At 53.8% G+C, this 18,768-nt stretch overlaps 7 protein-coding genes across 7 annotated transcripts; 4 read left to right on the top strand and 3 right to left on the bottom strand.

Annotated features, from left to right (window-relative positions):
- Positions 1-629: 629 nt before the first annotated feature.
- HMPREF1541_03686 (uncharacterized protein) lies at positions 630-2,900 on the bottom strand (the record flags this gene model as incomplete). The annotated part of the gene is made up of 3 exons (XM_008718036.1): positions 630-1,231; positions 1,277-2,600; positions 2,646-2,900. The coding sequence occupies 3 exons, from the start codon at positions 2,898-2,900 to the stop codon at positions 630-632; spliced, it is 2,181 nt and encodes a 726-aa protein (XP_008716258.1).
- A 1,399-nt stretch (positions 2,901-4,299) lies between these two features.
- Positions 4,300-4,811, bottom strand: HMPREF1541_03685 (ribosomal protein L11; the record flags this gene model as incomplete). The annotated part of the gene is made up of 2 exons (XM_008718035.1): positions 4,300-4,632; positions 4,683-4,811. 2 exons carry the CDS (start codon positions 4,809-4,811, stop codon positions 4,300-4,302), a joined length of 462 nt encoding a protein of 153 aa, XP_008716257.1.
- Positions 4,812-5,264: 453 nt separating this feature from the next.
- On the top strand, positions 5,265-6,485 carry HMPREF1541_03684 (uncharacterized protein; the record flags this gene model as incomplete). The annotated part of the gene is made up of 3 exons (XM_008718034.1): positions 5,265-5,284; positions 5,335-6,343; positions 6,396-6,485. The coding sequence occupies 3 exons, from the start codon at positions 5,265-5,267 to the stop codon at positions 6,483-6,485; spliced, it is 1,119 nt and encodes a 372-aa protein (XP_008716256.1).
- Positions 6,486-7,021: 536 nt separating this feature from the next.
- HMPREF1541_03683 (uncharacterized protein) lies at positions 7,022-8,227 on the bottom strand (the record flags this gene model as incomplete). The annotated part of the gene is made up of 4 exons (XM_008718033.1): positions 7,022-7,197; positions 7,282-7,377; positions 7,449-8,016; positions 8,069-8,227. 4 exons carry the CDS (start codon positions 8,225-8,227, stop codon positions 7,022-7,024), a joined length of 999 nt encoding a protein of 332 aa, XP_008716255.1.
- Positions 8,228-10,823: 2,596 nt separating this feature from the next.
- On the top strand, positions 10,824-13,877 carry HMPREF1541_03682 (uncharacterized protein; the record flags this gene model as incomplete). Its single annotated transcript, XM_008718032.1, has 2 exons — positions 10,824-12,418; positions 12,482-13,877. The coding sequence occupies 2 exons, from the start codon at positions 10,824-10,826 to the stop codon at positions 13,875-13,877; spliced, it is 2,991 nt and encodes a 996-aa protein (XP_008716254.1).
- Positions 13,878-14,354: 477 nt separating this feature from the next.
- HMPREF1541_03681 (V-type ATPase, C subunit) lies at positions 14,355-15,035 on the top strand (the record flags this gene model as incomplete). The annotated part of the gene is made up of 3 exons (XM_008718031.1): positions 14,355-14,387; positions 14,439-14,530; positions 14,621-15,035. 3 exons carry the CDS (start codon positions 14,355-14,357, stop codon positions 15,033-15,035), a joined length of 540 nt encoding a protein of 179 aa, XP_008716253.1.
- Positions 15,036-15,757: 722 nt separating this feature from the next.
- HMPREF1541_03680 (uncharacterized protein) lies at positions 15,758-18,694 on the top strand (the record flags this gene model as incomplete). Its single annotated transcript, XM_008718030.1, has 1 exon — positions 15,758-18,694. One exon carries the CDS (start codon positions 15,758-15,760, stop codon positions 18,692-18,694), a length of 2,937 nt encoding a protein of 978 aa, XP_008716252.1.
- Positions 18,695-18,768: the final 74 nt, after the last annotated feature.

The raw sequence follows: 18,768 nt of genomic DNA, 5'->3' as shown, positions 1-18,768 counted from the left end.
GTCGCGGTCATGATCCGACAATGTGCGGGAAGGGTAGGAGGAGGCTCAGATGCAACGTCTGTGAGGAGTAGCTCGCTAGTGGTTGACGCAGGTTCATCGAGGGTCGAGAACCAGCAGCGAGCTTTAGGCTGATGTGGAAGCGAGGTGCCCACTGCATCTTTCATCCCAACCTCGAACGTGGGGAGAGTGCGACGCTAGGCTGCGCCTATCGCTTCCCGGGGTGGATGAAGACCGAAACAGCGGGTGCAGGGTTGCGTGGGCCAAGCCTAGATCTCGCCGTTGGCTGGCCCCGTCCGCGTCAAATACGGTACCTGTCACCCCATATGGACGGGAAACGGCAAACCCCCTCAGATTGCCAGCCTTGCAGGAGGCCGTGTAACCTGACTTAGGCATAATATCATTTATAAGTACTCTGGCTGTAATAGGTATCAACTGATGCGCTGTCCTTAGTCCTGCCACAGCCGCTGAGCCGCTTCAAGCCGACGCATTTTTAATGTACTACAGCTGTTCAAACACCGCGCTTCAGGTTTTCCGACCCCTGCGTGCAATTGTATTTACCCAACTCCTAGTGTGGACACCGTGCAACATGCTGCCGTCGTCCTGTCGTCGTCGTGTCGTCGTCGTCTGCCTCAGGCCTTGGCAGGAGGAGGTCCTCCACTGCCAGCCTCAAGTGTGTGGTAATGTCCTTCAGCGCGGTGCACTTGGCCACCCATGTCCTGAGAGCAAACTCGGGACGAGAGCACCCACTCATCTTCCAGCACTTCGTCCATTGTCGCTCGCTCCGACGGATCAACTTTCAACATGCGACCGATTATATGACGACTCTCTCTGGGCAATATCCGGAGGAGCCGCCACGGCCCCTTGATGACTTCTTGTTTGTCGCCACTGGTCGACCCACGTTGTTCATTCGCATGGTGTTCAGAGGACTCGTGATGGTGCGAGTGACTGTGCTGCGACTCAGGTTGGCGTCGCTGCTCTGCTTCCGTAGTCATCGTTTGCGGCATTTCAGAAGCTCTTCTTGGTTTCGAGTCTGGCACTGGCGTTCCTGGAGTGGGTGGGGCGACAAAGAGCTTGTACGAGTTGTCCACGATCCGTGGCTGCTTCCAAGGGAACCGGCGCAGCGTCATACAGCAGAAAATGATGGCCAGGGACCAAATGTCGGTTGCGGTAGGGTCATATTTACGCTCGTCATAAACCTCGGGGGCGAGGTAGGGATCGGAGCCAACGATACCTGTTTTCTGTCAGTCAGGTCCTTTCCGAAATAGGCTGGACTTACCAGATGCCAGAACGATGTCTTCCTCAAATGGATATCGAAAGACGGTCGCGCTGCCAAAGTCGATGATTTTCATGATGCCATGCTCGCTGACCACCACGTTGTCCAACTTCAAGTCGCGGTGCGCAAGGCCCATGCTGTGTAGATAGCTCACTCCGTTGACGATTTGCAGAAACGAGCATGCGATCTCTTCTCTGCTCATTTTGCCGGTCATAACGGTCGCAAACAGATCGTATGGCGCGTATTCCATGACCTCGTACCATCGATGTCCCTCTTGGATGATGTCCATGGTCTCAATTATGTTGCCATGATGTAGCGTCGAACCGATGCAGAACTCAGCCGTGACCTTTTTCGAATAGTCCTTCTCGCTCTCCCACGAGTGCTTGTCCCGGAACTGCTTGACGGCAAACGTGACACCATCACTGCTTCTCTTCAGCAGCCGGACGGAGCCACCCGCACCAGATCCCAGAACCTTGCCAAACTTTCCATATTTGGCTTCGAGGCCATGCTCATCCGCGAAAGGCACATTCGCCGGCGGAGCTTGATGGGGAGGAGTTCTTGTCCCTGAAGCCTTATTGCTGGATACTGATTTGCGAGTAGAAGTCTGCGAAGCCGTAGGAGAATCGGCAGGAGTATGATTCTTGTGCTTGTGGCCGAGTCGAAAGAATCGCTTCAATTCAGACATGGACCCATGCTTCTTCTCGCCACCAAGACTCGATCGATCATCGTTAAGATGGCCGAGAGCGTCCTTCTTTGAGCCGCCAAAGATTGAGGACCGCTTGTCGACATCGCTACCACCTCCTGGCTTTGGGATTCTCTCTGCAGCGGCCGCAATGGCAGGGGCAATCGAGTTGCGTCCGGTACTGCCAAACTGGCGATGCTCTTGCTGCTTTCCCGGGCCAGGTGAGGATGTTCTTGATCCTGGCCGCGAGCCTCTGGCTGGGCTTTGCTCGCCTGGGGTGATAGAGTCTGCGGGACCAATTTCAAAACGGGGCACATGCTTTCGGTCTTGATGCGAGTGCGAGGCCTCGGACACGGAGGTAGGTCGTGTCGAAGCTTGCTCGGACGACGAGGGTCTCGAGGGGTCTTGGGCGCTAGGTGAAATGGACTGAGAAAGTGATCTTCCGTGCTGCTCCGGCGGCGGAGATGTTTGTGGGGTTATTGCTGCCTGTGGTAACTGGGTTCGGCTGGCACTCGATTCTTTTCTATCATCTTTCGATCCAGCGGGTGTGAGCGGCGGAGACTGAACAGCTGATGAGAGGGACCCGTGCTGACCACGTATTGAGCCGCGAGGGCTACCGGGAGAATCGCTGTCTCTAGATGGGACCTGGAATAGTTAGACTCTGAACAATGGGGTGAAATGTCTACTCACTCTAGAGGGAGGCATCGACACGGGCTCATATGCAAAGTTGGACATCCTGCTTTCCTGTAACCTCGACTTTTGTAGCGTCATTGCAAGATTCCTGATCTGCTCATGAGCTTCCGGGCTGAGATCATCGGTTCGTTTGTCTTCGGTGTTGGTTAGGTCTTTAGTGGGCTCAATGGTCTCTTCTTCAGCAGCAAAGCGGACATTGCCCCTTTCGCCATCGTTGGCATTTTGGGAGTTGTTCTTCTGGTCTATATGCATCGTCAGTGCCCCACTATGACTCTGCTGCAGGACGAGGGATAGACCTACTGTCATTGCCAGGGAACAAGACTGATGACAATCTTGATGTCATTACGACGGTCTTTCGCGGCTTCTTTATTAAAGCATATGGTCTCGCGGTCCAAAGAGCAGGGAGGATCGGATCACGCCAGATGCTCGTGCAGATCAAAAGGCGTAGGATGCGATTGGTTTGTCGGCGACGCGGCGAGGCGACGAAGGCTGGAGGTGAAAGCCGTTAGAGCCTCTGCGGGGAGGGTTAATGAGGATTTACAAGAGATGGCAAGCGCGGGACGGTTCAGGAGAGCGTTGAGCATAGCCTGAAGCCGGAGCAAAAACTTACACGTGAAAAGCGAGTGGGCGGGCGGAGCTCTGTACGCTGCGTACGTCAAGTCGGAATAACACGCTGACTGGACGACGGAGGTGGGGTAGCGATGGCGAGAATGAGAGATATACAGGAACACGCGAAATAACAGCCAAGCAGCCTTCAAAAAAAAAGAGGCTTCTGGTATTGAATTCACGAAGGAGAGCTGGTCACGAAATGAGAAGGATGAGGATGAGAGTCAAGGTGGGATGTCGCGAGATCCCAATTCCCAAATGTTGCTTCATCGAGCAGTGTGCCCCGCTTGGCGATGGGATAAAGTAAAGTTAACCGTACTACTTTCCCTACCACAAACTCCCTCTACAAGCTGACGCCGTTCGCTGGCTGCCTCGGCGGGTGATGGGTCATTGTTAGTCACAAGCCTACTCTCATCTCGCCTGCAACTGTCAGTTGCTCAGCCGTTCCGGCGGATCCGCGGTCTTTAGCCCTGCAAGAAGCTGACTGACTGAACCCAAGTGAGGAGGTCAGGTATGTCTTGAGCATAAGCTTTGAATGACGATGTTGCTCTGCAGATGATCCCTCTTCTCCGGGCAAGAAGGCAGCCTCGGTAGCCATCAGCCACAATAGACCGAACTTCATACATGTTTTATACAGGATGTCGGTACAGCTTGATGGTATTTAATGCCCTCGAGTGCCTTATGTTTGGTCTTTCGCATTCCTTCGCGTGATTTGCTCATCTCTGGTCTCAATGGTTCGCCCGATGTGGCGCATTCTCTTTAGCTGGCCTTGCGCTTGCCACTGCTGACATCCATGTATCAAGCGGCTGAAACGCCACAAGGTACGTAGATGCTCGCTGCCTTCTACTCATCCCGCTCGGCGCGGGTGCTCCTCCACGCAGATTCCCCAGGCTCGGTATCTCGGAACCCTCTCGCTTTGACTGCATGCAAGACGCCGAGATTCACACCCGCTGACGAGCGTGGAGCTACCCGTGCAACCTTGCGTAAATGGCGTCTTTTGTTCTGCTCACAGAAGATTTGAAAAGTTGCTACCATCCCTTTTGTCTCAGGGCACGACCTGGACACCCATCGATTTTGCCTGTGCAATAACACTTTTACACAGGCCCTCCAGAGTCAAGCCGGATAACCGCGTCTCTGTCTGTTTGATTTTTGCGATCTCGTAGATGTGCTTCAAGGTGACAGTGCCGACAGTCTCGGAGCCTGGCTTGCCCGCTCCCTTGATCTTGCCCTTTATTTCTTTGACTCCAGCGGCTTGAAGTAACAGCCATGAGGTACTAGGCGTGCGCAAATCGAACGTGAACGATCTGTCAGGACGGACGGTGACTCTTGCGGGCATCGGGGTTCCAGGATTGATATGTGCTGTTCGTGCATTGAACTCCTAAAGAGCTGTCAATTCAAGCATCAAGTTTTTTGCTGATTTCTACCAACCTTGCAGAAATCCATGCTCTTGACACCTTTGCTACCAAGAGCTGGACCAACGGGAGGACTGGGACTGGCTTGACCAGCACCAACAATTAGCTTGACGATCTGGTCGCGCGCAGGCATTTTCTTCGCCATGATGGGCGTCTGTAGGCCAGGGCCGGTGGTCTCGGGGAACCAAAGTGTCGCGAGAGCGGTAAGGAGTGAGATGTGATGCTGATGAGGGACACTCAGCGCAAGACACGAAAATTAAGCTCTACCCGTAGGTATCAACGATGCACAGTCGAAGCCGACTTTTTCGAGAAGACCAAGACCCCTGTCGCTGGCTGCGGGTTGAGCAACGTCTAACCAAAAGCCGCCAACGTGGGATGCCCCTAGCTAGTGCCAGGCCAATGATTTTAGGGGCCGGAGTGATCCGCCGCCGCCCACTCAAGCCTAATGCATGCTTAGACGTCTCGGTGACGATGGGGACAAATGACTTCAGGCTGGTCCACCGGCCTGTACTGCGCTTCTCATATTCCTCATATTTTCTAAGAGCCACCGCAAATTTGGATTACTGCGATTTGAGATATTGTGCAGCTTACTGACAGCATGAATTGGTTCAAGCAGCAGTAAGTCAAGTCTTCCGTCGATATTTTGCCCGCATACACTGACTTTGTAGATTGGCCAACGTCGCGGGAACGCAAGAGCCTGAGTATGGGCCGTCTGCCATACAGAGTGTCACGAGCCAGTCGCAGCAGTTCTCAGACGTGACCAAAGACGACTTAAAATGGATCAACATGGACAGCACCAATGTCGAGACCGCAACCTTCTATTTCATGACCGATGAGGGTTTCACCGCAATGGCTCAGATTATCTACTCCAACGTCGCAGGTATTCACACCACCGCCCAGTTCAATAGCAAGATCTTCAACCACGACGGACCCGGGAAACACCTATGGTGCTCCGACCCCCTCCATAACTTCGGCTTCGACGATGCGCAAACTGGATTCTTCGCCGACAACGTCGCCGTGGAAATGAATGCCGACATCGACACCATCACCATCAAGTCTGCCTCAAACGAAGGAAATCTAGTAAACTTGACCTTGAAGCGGAAGGCGCCCGCGTTCCAGGCTGGAAAAGATGGCACAAGCTACTTTGGCACTGATCCCGCCAACCCTTGGGGGTCGATGTTCCACCGTTTCTGGCCGCGATGTACGGTTACGGGCAAAATGCAAACCGAGAAGAAGACTTACGACATGAAAGGCAAAGGCCTTTTCATCAAAGCGTTACAAGGCATGAAGCCGCACCACGCTGCCGCTAAATGGAATTTTATTTGGTTCGAATCGCCCACATATACCTCCGTGCTCATGGAGTATACAACGCCTGGATCTTACGGCCACACTTCCGTCAGTCTCGGCGGCATTGCGAAAGATGGCGACATCATATATGCTGGACCTACCACTGTCAAGCATACCAAGTCGGCACCAGATGTAGATTGCAACTGGCCTGAGCCAAAAGCCATCGAGCTAGAGTGGAAAGGCCCTGGTGCATCCGGCAAATCTGTGGAAGCCTCACTACAAGGCGATCTGCCGGAAAGGACAGACCGCGTCGATGTGCTCAGCCACATCCCGGGCTTTGTAAAGTCCATCGTCGGCGGCGTTGTAGGAACACGCCCCTACATCTATCAAGTGAGCATGGGTCCCCAAAAAACAGTCTCTCAATACTTACCAGCGAATCTAGTACATATCCAAAGACGACCTAACTGTGAAGGTCGACGATAGCACCGAGAAGGGCCAGCTATTCATGGAGGCCACCTTCATCTCTGAGTAGAATTCAGACCCCTTCCAGAGCCACCCCACCAAAGCCCGGCCGCGCTCATCCTCACCAACAACTAGCACCGCCACCTCAACTCCTAAACATCCACTAACAAGCACCAAACGCCGTCATATTCACCCCTGCAATCCCTTCAAGCGCCTTCACAACCGCCGCCACCACATTGTTAAGAAGGACTAGGAAACCCCGCATGGAGCCACCACTACGGGTACGTGAACAACCTTAATAGACTTTGGGGACGAGAGGTTGGGTTTTGGCATGGAATTGGATAGATCCACTGTTGTTGGCCCGGAATCGACAATCAACGGAAGAGCGGAGGCTGTCTCAACACTGGCCGAGTGCTCGCGCTACGATCCGCTACGATACATGTTACGCAGTGCAGAACAATGAAGACACTAATGTTTAATCCTGAAACCTTTATCCAGCTGCGAACTGGAACTCCTGGTCTTTTCTTACTGGTTTGTCTGGACTTACACATGTCAACGCTTCCAACCCAACTCAGCGAAACCCATTCGGGGCGGCTGGACACTACCTCATAGCTTTAACAGCAACTTGCCGGACGTCTTTCTCCCCTCCATATCGTCCTGCGCCCGCTTTGCGTCCTTGAGATCGTAGGCCTCGTGTACGTTGATTTTCAGCTTGCCGTCCTTGATCATGTTCAGCACTTCTGCTGAGTAGTACTCCAGCTCCTCACGCGTGACGATATAGCCTATAAACATTTGGAAAGACATGAGTCAGTCAACATACTCGAGTTGGCTGGTACGGGATTCTCGGGTGTGAGAGCCAAACTTACTCATGACAGTCGCGCGCATGATAGAGATGTTCTTCGGCGCCAGTCTTTGGATCTGAATAGGTGGCACTGGACCGGAGGCGTTACCGAAGTATACCACTACAGCCCCCGTGTCAGTATCTCCAGATGTGCTTCGGTGGGAGCCATGAAATGCGCCCAGGCGGACTCACCTTTACCCTTGCGCTTCACGGCATCCAGGCTTCCCTCCCATGTCGTCTTGCCCACGCTGTCGTAGACTACATCGACGCCTTGACCGTTGGTCAGCTCCTTGACCTTATCTGCCCAGTCTTTGTTGGCGTTGTAATCTATCGTCGTGTCGGCGCCATGTCGCTCGGCCGTCTTGCACTTCTCCGCGCTCCCCGCCGTGCCGATCGTGTACGCTCCCGCCAACTTCAGAAGCTGGCACAGCAGAAGCCCGACACCGCCCGCGGCGGCATGGACAAGCACCTTGTCGTCCTTCTTGACGGGATAGGCTTCCCTGATGAGGGACAAAGCCGTCATGCCCATGAGGAAGCCTCCAACAGCTTGATCCTCGGAGAGGCCGTCGGGGATCTTGATGACGCGCTCAGCAGCAACGGCGGTATATTCCGCATAGCCTCCCTGCTTGATCCAGACGACGCGGTCGCCTTCTTTGAGGCCCACTTTGTTTGAGCCTTCGACGGCCGCGACGGTGCCAGCGCCTTCTTGTCCGAGGATTAGGGGATAGCCCGTGGGAGACGGGTAGAGGCCGGATCGGAACTGTGAGCGTGTGAGATAGGATGCAGGAGAAGGGAGGTCGGATGAGGTGTACATATGTATCAATGTAGTTGATTCCCGAGAATTTGTTCTTGATGAGGACCTGGCCATCTTGAAGTTTGGGAAGAGGCTGAGAATCCGTATATTGCAACTTGGAGGAGTCGCCTATCTCCGGAAGAATCACCGCTCTCATCGTAGATGGAAGGGAAGACATTCTGAAGGTCTGATGGAATGGACGGCTGGGAGACAGATGCGAAGTTATGGAAGTAAGTCGGGTAGGAGCAGCGCTTGTCCGAGATGCGAGGGCTATGCGAGCAAGGTATGATCGCGGTATAGAGTTGCACATGAAGATTTGAGACAAGCAGTGCCCCGTGAATGTCCTGGGGTTGGGAGCTATCGAGAGCAGCAAGAGACCTACCTATTGATTGCAGTACAGCTGCAGCACGCGTTGCTTTAGAAATGTTGGAGTCGCTGTCGATAGCATCGGCACCTGGTCGGCCCCGCAGATGATGCCATCGGAGTAGTCGGCGGTCAATTATTAATGCGCCCTTGTAGTCAGGGCCAGGGCTTCACTTCATTGGTCGAGACCGGGTAAAAGTACGACGGACATTCCCCCAGGGAGTATCCCCAGGATTAGCATCGTTCGTCAAAAGCAGAGGTTCGCGTCGACAGAGACGCGAACATGGAGGAGGCGGACATAGGTAGAGTGTGCTCGGCCGTAGCTGATCGGAGTGTAGGACCGGAAGTGAGGGAAGAGATCGTGCCGGAAGCACAGGTCTAAGCGGGGCGTTCTACCATATTTATCACCTGGTATACGTGAACGACCTAGGTGCTTTAGCCGGAAGGTCAGGCGACCTAGGAGGCTCAAACCAAGACTATCATCAACACCTGTGTCTGTACTACAGGCAGTCAACGCCGCCACAGTTGGGGGCTTCTCTCAGCCTAGACTGATCCTCCGTGCCATCAGCGTTATCGATATGCCCCGCCAACTAGACACCGGAATGTGTTCTTTTGTGCCCCTCTATTGGCTTACCTTGATTGTCTACTTCTCCGAGATTCGAATACTCAAGGTACGTAACAAGCCTGCTCGCCCTCTACGTTGCACAGCAGCCAGGCTCCGAAGCATCAGCACATGTCGCACCACGAACATCTCGACGCCCTGACATTCAGTGTAAGACATGACACCGAATCGCTCTGGCGTCATGCCACTGTACGTTTCAGCGTTCTCTCTATGGCCCAGCACATGCAGCCACAGGACGGACGCAATCGTGCGAAGTTTCCGATACAGTTTGGGTCTCCTGCAGGAGGATCACCGGTCCCGTATCAGGTTATAGGCGTTGCTATTACGAGTCGTAGCTCTGATTCATGGAGGCCATCTCTGACGCTCCATAAGTGTTCCAGCGCACAGCATCTATTGCCATCTGGCCTTGGGTAGCCACACTGATATAAGGCACTGCTGCATTTGCATTTGCATTCGCATGATGATAGCAAAGACTTAGCCATTGATGCTCGTGGGGCGGTATACCCTGGCGCGGCGGTTGATCGGCCAGGACCACTGTAAATCTGAGTGGACAAGCGCCCAAGACCAACATGCTTGGTCCTTTCTCTTAGCTGCTGCCGTGGACCGCGTGGCCAAAGGTTCAACGTCCGACTTGCATTTTCAACAGAAAAATCTAAGGCTCTAGAATCGGTCAGCGCGAGTTACAAGAGTACACGTAAAATTGTTGTATCCCAAATTGCCGATCCCATATTTGGTGTCGTCTGCAGACTGCCGGCTGCTCCATGCGTTCGCCGTAAGCCTTAAGCGAGTGGGACACGATGGTTGATTACACACTGCATTTGGAGTACTGGAGGATGCTCGGGAAGCCAGGCAGTGATAGGTTGCATTGTCATCTGGGGGGTGGAGGGTTCGGGCCTTGTGTTTCTTGTGCATTGCGTGGCGAGGGTATTGCGGTCGCAGCGGAATCATGAGGCCACACTTGTCTCGTCAAGCGCCCATACAAACGGGGCAAAGTGCTGGAGAGAAGACTGCGAAGGATCGGCCTCTCTGCATGCACTAGTTGAGGAATCGTGTGTGCGAAACCCAAGTGCTCGCAAGGATGTTGCAGCGGCATGGCACGGCCTCACCAATCACGCTGCTTCCTCGCCTCGTCTTCAATCCGCAGCTTAGTAGACCGCTCTTTCACTCCTCCACCCTCCAAGAACTTTGGCAATACACACAAGCACAACTCTGCGCAATTCTTCGCTCGGCTCCCGATTGACTCGTGGAAACCCCGTCTCAAGCATGCGCTCTTGCAGCCACAACCGCCGCCGCCGCCCCTCATGCACGCCTCCCAAGACTTTCCACCTCTGACAACTCTCCTATCCCTCCGGCACGAGCCTAGTTGGTCCTTACCTTAGCCCATACTGGAGGAGGCCGTTTCCACTCCACTGCTTAGCAACTCTGCGCCATCTCTCGATCTTGTCGTTCCTCTATCTCATTCCCTCCCCCGCCTCCCACACTGCCTGGCTGTCTTGACAATCCTCCAAACGCGTTGCTCAGCATACTGCACCGCACATCCGGAAGTTGCCACAGAGATCGGCCGTTTCTACATTTCCGCTCCGAAGCGACCTCGACCGAACCTGCATACTTGTTTGGCCGCAGTTGAACTGCCCTGTGTAACGACCATTTGGGCGAGGGTCACCTCATATGTACGCACGCGGGAACGGGGGAATCAGCTCGTTGTCCGCAGTTCTTGCCATGCCGCAGCCGCCCTCTCTGACATGATAAAATCCGCCTGGTGTCTCTCGCATTCAATTCAACAGCCAACATGCCTAAAAGTTGGCCCCCGTCTCCGACTGTCGAGGACGAAGTATCTTCTCTGGCGAAGGAATTTGGTGCCGATTCTACAGACTCTAATTCTAGTCACGGAATTCCTCCTGCCGAATCGCGTGGTCTGGTTGATCAGTACCCACTGATCATCGATGTGGGTGACAAGAGCCACGATGCTACGCCGAAAGTAAAGGAAGACTTCATCAAGCCTACTAGGCTTCCTACTCCGCCGCATGACTCTCCAAGTCGAGAACGGCGACCTGGAGAGAGCAACACCTCACGTGAAGAGAAACGCTTCGTTCATATCCCGGCAACCTCTGATAATGAGAGAGAAATACCACAACCGCCCAGTCGGCCTCGATCTAAGTCTACCATTGGCATCGCAGCGGATGAACCTGCCCGAGGACGGCCTCATGTTCATCGTATCAACACAGATATTGGAGGAGATCTTCGCGGCATGAAAACCGGTCAGCGACGAGCACCTTCACCCTATGCCTACAGAGTCGCAGCTAGCAACCTTCTCGCCTCGGCATTTGACGACAAATCCAAGGTCGAGCTTCTGTCGCCTGGATCTGCCGCCACGCCAAGAGCCACTGATGCGGGGCGTCGGGCGCGATCCAAGCGTCCTCACCGGTCAGAACCAAAAGCAGGTGGCAGCGATACTGATAAACAGGAGTCCTATCGCCGGCATCGATCCAAAAGCAGGGTTGATCGCGGTAGCTTCTCCAAGCATCCCGGGTCGAGCGGTGATGAGAGAACTACCACTTCCAGGCCGGAAGTGTTGGGCGACGCAAAGCGAAGGTCTGAACGAAGTCTACCTCGGGACCGACGGCCAATCATTACCCACAGATCAGCACATGGTAACATTACACCGCCTCAAACGCCCGGGCATCCAAAAGAGTCGCCATATGCCTCCGCCGCGGAAGATTCAGACAGACGCAGACACCATGAGCGTCGTATGACTGAGAGAAGGCACTCTAAAGAGTCACCATATACCTCTGCCAACGAAGGCCTGCCTTCACGCCGGGAGTACGATGAAAAGACTGGCACTCGTTCTCGAAGGCAGTCCGTTCATCGCCGCGAGAGACCGCACATCGATCTCTCAGACCAGCGTCCATTCGAACGGCCTGATTCGACGGCCCCATCTGTTCGCACCCCTAGGAATCTCGAGGCCGATTTTGAGAAGGCTTTCCGAGATAACCAGAAGAAAATTTCGATATCGTACGGCAGCAATGAGGTCGGTCCCTCGCCGTTGACTTCTCCGCCTACGAGCCCGCCGAGAACTCCTCGTGGCGAGCGCAAAGTCGCTGATTACTTCGGGGACGCCGCAACAAGCTCAGCTGCAACGAAACAGCGGTCTAGGCCTCCTTCGTTGAGTGAGAACCCCATGAAACCAATGACAACATTGCTGGGAGCTGCTACCTATGGCGCCGCTACTCTTGCATCCAAGGCGATCCCTTCCTTGTCTAGATCATCTACTACCTCTGGTGAGACGTACTCTAGTTGTGGATCGCAAGGGTCCATTGCCAGCGGCCAGCGTTCGAGAAAGCCTTCTCCTGTTTACGAAGATCCTCGACCGATGTCCCGGGCCGGGTCAATCGCTAGTCGGGATGAGAACCATCCATCAAAATCCTATACGTTTCCAACGAATGAGAGACCAGTCTCTCGTGCAGGGTCGACGGCGTCACAGGACGCTCTCCCAAACCGCGCCAGTACCTATCCAGGACGTGAAGAGCGACCAGTTTCGCGCAACGCAACTGCACCTTTGGCAATTCCACATCCGCCTTCTGCTCAACGAGCTTCATCCTACAGTACGATCCCAGAGCAAGCTCACTTGCGACCTTCCGCTCGTCGGACATACTCGACCACGAGCGGCACGACGATCAGTGTGGCCAGCTCTGGGCCGCAAGGACGTGTGGCGTCGTCGAACTTGTCACAATCTTCATATACGGCCTCTTCTGTTGACTTATCAACACCGACCGAAAAGCATACTGCTGTGTCTCCGACTGCCGAACAGAAGAGGCCCATCAGTTTCCCCATGTGCCCTCGGCCGTATGCAGCCACAGGCGTACAGGGATGGTACACGATCTCTGGCCTGGCGAACTTTGATATTTGTCCTAACTGCATGCGTGTTCTTGGAGAGTCGTCATTACGTGACTACTGCGTCCCAAGCCAGTGGAAACTTCCAACTGAAGCAGTCACTTGTGCACTCAGCCGTCCTTGGGTACGAATTGTAGTGGCAAGATGTCTCAAGGACGGTGTACCCAACGTGGGCCTTCTTCAGAGTTTGACGACCCTCCCGCCCGATGTATACCCCTGTCCTGGTAGACAGCCGGAGGTCCGGCGATGGTATCACGTTGTCGACCCAAATACAAAGGTGCCCGTACAGGGCTTCAGTATCTGCACTGCGTGTGTTAGGTCGGCGGAATTGGTGTTTCCCGAACTCTGGAAGGAGAAGGTTTTCGACCGCCCGGATGGAAAGTTGGCCCAAGAGCGGTACTGCAATCTCTTCTCAGGCAGCAAGCACTTCTACAGCATTGTCAACGAACTTGATCTTCTTGCGAGGTACAGCAAGAAGAAAGACCTCCGGCCGAAGGACATTACTGCTTTCGGCGAATTCGTGCGGCAGAAGGCAAGGACTCGCGAGTGTGCAAAAGACTCTATGCTCGCCACCCCGCTCTGGCACTTTATCAGCAACCTTCCGGAGTTCACCATTTGCGAGGAATGTTACGAGGATGTGGTATGGCCTTTAAGGGAGAAGCCAATCGCCAGAGATGTGAGCATGACACTTCAAAAAGTACCTGTGCAGCGGCCAGCGAACTACGTTGCGGGAATCAGCTGTCAACTCTATAGTGAAAGAATGAGGAGAATTTTCAAGGATGCAGTGGCAAGAAATGACATGGACGGTCTGAAGCATGCAGCATTAACAAGGTATAACATCGAGCATAGATTGCAAGAGAATCAGCGGCGCTATGAGATGGACCAACGGGCTGGCTATGACCGGCGGATTGACATCCAGCGGAATCTGGACTATTGGAAGCAATACGAGTAATGTCACTCACGAGGTTGATGAATAACGAAGTTCGGAAAAACGGTACATAGCCATTAGTACTGTACACATGGCTAGACAAATGCTGACGACAGCTTGCGTTTACTTCTATGCGGCGAATCCGCACTGAATCAATAGGTATGCAAGATGCGCCTGAACGAGGCTGCCAAACCAGGAGTGCTTGAATGTTTTGCCAGTAGACATATTTGGTGTGCCAAGGCGGTAGAACTGAACACTTGCCTTATTCAAACTTACCTGCGCCTGCGCATCATCCAGTGCTCAAGCTCGACCACGTCGTCCTGCAAGTCCACTCTGCACAGCGACATCCCCCCTACTCTCATCCAAGGCTCTCTGTCTCTGGCATCAAGATGAGCCTCCTGTACCCCGCTGGCGCTGGTACGGCCGCCCTGGGCGTCGTTGGCTTGTGTAAGTGAGCAAATCATGTTGCCTGCTACCATTGCTAACGTCGAGGACATAGACATGCTGTTTAATGGCGAGGGCGAACGGTTTAATGTATGAAATACCTACTACATCCGCCAGAATCACGTATTTACAAAACGCTAGGTCGGAAACTTTCTCGAGACAGTATCACCCTACGCATGGGCAGATTTGGGCATTGGATTATGTATAGGTCTCTCGGTCGTGGGAGCAGCATGGTAAGAACACTCGGCCGGAGACGTCCTTTTACCCGCGCAATATAGTGCTGCACGCCTCGTACTGGAAAAGATCTAACGATGGCTTCTTAGGGGAATCTTCATCACCGGCACCTCCATCCTCGGCGGCGGAGTCAAAGCGCCTCGGATACGGACCAAGAACCTCATCTCCATCATCTTCTGCGAAGTCGTCGCCATCTATGGTGTTATCATGTCTATTGTCTTCTCCTCTAATATCGGCACTCTTGTCCCCGAAGATCGTCTTTACACGCCATCCAATCAGTATACCGGCTACGCGCTCTTCTGGGCGGGTCTGACGGTGGGCGTGTGCAATTTGCTGTGCGGTGTCAGCGTTGGCATCAACGGCAGCAGTGCGGCTTTGGCAGATGCTGCAGACGCAACCCTCTTCGTCAAGGTGCTAGTCATTGAGATCTTCAGTAGTGTATTGGGACTGTTCGGCTTGATCATCGGCTTATTGGTCAGCGGCAAAGCGAACGAAATTGAGTGAAGACACCGCGGCTAGGATGAGAACAAAATGGCAAGCATCAGTTCATGGCTTCGGGCTGTGAGGATCAACCATCGTCTGCTGGTGAGCCGCACCCCGCCAAGCTGCGATTGTGGTCCAGACGGGATTTTTGAGGTACTGGTCTCGGAGAGGATCGGTTTCAGCCCACAGGAGGCAGAGATGAACGCTGGCATAGGCTATAGATTATGCTTGTTCGAAAGCGGGTAGATCGTATGCAGTCTACCTGAGTTGTACAAACAAGGCTAACTAGTCCTCCATCAAATGGCAAGCGACTCCTTCTATTCCATGCCACACGGAATGGCGGTAGAAGTAGTGGCATGCCAGCGTGGCATCGGTCGCTAGCACAAGCAGACTGCAATACAAATGAGCCGCGATTGGACGTTGAATGTTCGAGTAGACAGGGGTAAGCGGCGAAGAAGTCCGGCGAACCTGAATCTCGCACCGACGTCACCGCAAGCCAGCGACTTGCAAACATGTTGGGTTATACTTCTCAAGAAATAGGCCCCAGTCATATGCGGCTACAGTAAGAGCGAGCTCATTTGCCTGGGCTCGCGAAGCAATCCATCATTCATTCGTGCCCTCAAGACGTTCAATCACTTTCCCGCAGCAAGGGTACCCCTTCCTACCTCGCCCGGCCGTTCCTCAATCATCACTTCCTATGACCCGGCGCAATTCATGTCTGCCGCTGTCCAGGCAAATGCACGATGGCGGAAGGCGAGCACTCTTACGGTCCGACCTGTGCGTTCCACGACGACTCCGATGACCCTCTCTCCAACGAAATAGATACCCCACCGGTAGAGGCGCAGTTCTTCTATGTCTCGTCTCTGCCTATCGACGACCCTCTTAGTCCACTGCCACCAGCGCAAGCGGAGACAGCATCTCAGCAGCCGCCACAGCCATTCTCTGCACGGGATAGCGCTGCGCTGGAAGAAGCATGGCAGGGTCTACATTACAAGAAACCAATTGAAGATGTCAGACCCAGCTCTCGCCATATGTTCTCCTTCCCGAGGTTCCGCGAAGGCCTTAGGTCCCCAAGTCCGAAGTCTCCAAGTACGGAATTGGCGACTTCGGTACTTGACCTCGCCCCTGGAGGTGACGTCGAGGTACGAAAGAAACACAGGCCCGTTGGCACGCGGTCGCAGAGCTCGAGACACGCTGTAGCCACCCTTACGTCGAAAGAACACATCGGCCACTCGTCGAGATCTGTTGATAGGCAAGTGTCAAGGCGGAGCTCTCCCGAGACAGTCAGACGCCCAAAGCCGGATCAAGTGACCACTACACCTGGAGTGGCAAGAACGGATGTCATGCTGTCTCAAAACGACAACGAGAGTGGAACGGAGACACCCGTCAACGAGGAAGAACTTCAACGTAACGATACAGCCGATCCAGTACAGACGCCTAGTCCGACCAAGCGTCGGCATTTCTCTCCATTTCGGCGTACATCAAAGGACAAACCTGACCACGATGGATCACCCAGGCCTGGTACACCTGGCCAGTCTCACCCCCAAGAAGAGCACTCTGCATCGGATATTAGTGGTCGCCCTTTTGCGAGAGCGCCATCAAATCGAAATATGCAGTCAAGACTGTACGAAGGCCTGGAGAGCGAGGATGATGGTCCACGAAGCAGTCGCAGTCGTTCGAGAGACAAGAAGAAAAAACTTGACAAGTCTGCCGAGAACGAGAAAGTCTACGTTCCCGTGGGAGTCTCAAGGCTCCATCTGGTCGAGCTTCCAGATCTGATGATGAAACCGATCTACTGGAGCCCCATCAATGACACTTCCACTGTCGTTCGCGCGACCTGGTTCTACAAGGACACAATGTTGCCCGTCCCAGCGAACTTGGCCAATAGACTTGAGATTGGCTACGAATACATCAAACCGTACGCCGAGTCGTATCAAGATGAGCTACAGGCGTGCATCAACAACGGTGCCTCTGCAGAAATGAAAGTTGTTCACAAGCTGTGGGATGATCGCAATCCGAGCAGACCAACTTCTGGAGCGGATAAGCTGAATACTAGTACAGAGGAAACCCAGGCGATGGCGCTACCGGCCCACTCCGAGAACGCTGCAGCAGACCCAACGGCAGTGCCCTCGAAACGTATGTTCGAGACGCATAGCGTTATCTACATTGATCGTAAAAATGCCCAGGTACTTCGGCCAAGTCTCTTGCCGTCAGTCGCTCAAAAGAGACGCCCTCTCAGCGCTCTTAGGAAAGGCAGACAGATTGGAGTGGCTGTTGTGCGAGGGTTCAATCGGAAAGCGTGGCTCAAGATCCATCCGGATCCGAAGATGAACGAAAAGGCTGCTCATGCCAAAGTAGGAGCATATATGTCTCAGTCGGGGGATGCGACAACACGCGGCCGCCGAATGTCTTGTGCGGCGTGCGATGATCGGTACAGTACACCAAAAGTGTCAGATCTGGTACTGGTAATTCATGGGATTGGTCAGAAGCTGTCCGAGAGAGTTGACAGTTTTCACTTCACGCACTCCATCAATGGACTGAGACGAGATTTCAATGTTGAGCTTTCATCCGAAGCGGTCAAGGGAAACATGAAGAGCCAGAGCGGGATTATGGTCCTACCTGTCAACTGGCGGTTGACAGTCTCCTTTGATGAAGGCAAGGAAGAAGCCGAAGATGATGACCGGACGTTTGCGCTCAAGAATATCACACCCGACACGCTGCCCGCTGTTCGGTCAATCATCTCGGATGTCATGCTTGATATTCCTTATTACATGTCCCACCATAAGGAAAAGATGACATCGGCTGTGATTCGCGAGGCGAACCGGGTTTACCGGCTGTGGTGCCGCAATAATCCGGGCTTCCGCGAGGCTGGACGTGTGCATATCGTGGCTCATTCTCTCGGGTCTGTCATGGCCATGGAAATTCTCAGCAATCAGCCCACCTACGTCTCAGCTGATGTAGACATTGAGAGTACCAAGGCCAGCGAACAGGCTTTCGAGTTCAACACGACCAATCTCTTCTGTTGTGGCTCGCCGTGTGGATTTTTCCTGCTCCTCAACAATGCTCGTCTGATTCCTCGGAGAGGGCGTGCAAAGCCTGGCATGGAATCCGAAGCTCACGGCCCCAACATCACCTCTGAGTCTCAGTATGGCTGTCTTGCTGTTGACAATGTGTACAACATTCTCAATCGGACTGACCCTGTCTCGTATCTGATGAATGCATCTGTGGACGCCGACTACGCAGCTTCTCTACAGCCAGCCACGATTCCGTCCGCAACACTTGGTTGGCTATCACGCATGGGCTCGTCACTTCGATGGGCCAGTCACATTGTGCCAGATCCATACTCAGCACCAAACGTGCCCGAACGGCCGCACGTGGCGCACATGCCATCGACTGTCGAGCTAGAAACGCACAACTTCACGCGTGAGGACGTTGCAGAGAAAAGGATGTATCTGTTGAACGAAAACGGGCAGATCGACTACCATCTTGCTAGCGGAGGTGGCCCGTTGGAGATTCAGTACCTGAGCATGCTGAGTGCGCACAGCAGCTACTGGATCAGTCGAGATTTTGTCAGATTTTTGGTTATTGAGATTGGCCGAAAGGAAGGTCGAGCCAACACACTGCCAGTGTTGCGCGCTGTCAAGCGTCGGGAGTGGAAGAGAGGGAACTTGGCTGAGTAAAACTGACGTTCTTTGTTCAGCACGCGTAGGCGTATAGTCGACGCAGGTCTACATGCTTTGAGCGACGAGATGCC

The sequence above is a fragment of the Cyphellophora europaea genome, assembly GCF_000365145.1.
Source record: "Cyphellophora europaea CBS 101466 unplaced genomic scaffold supercont1.3, whole genome shotgun sequence".
NCBI lineage: Eukaryota > Fungi > Ascomycota > Eurotiomycetes > Chaetothyriales > Cyphellophoraceae > Cyphellophora > Cyphellophora europaea.
Note: the sequence above shows the minus strand (reverse complement) of the source record. Positions and strands in the feature narration are given on the sequence as shown.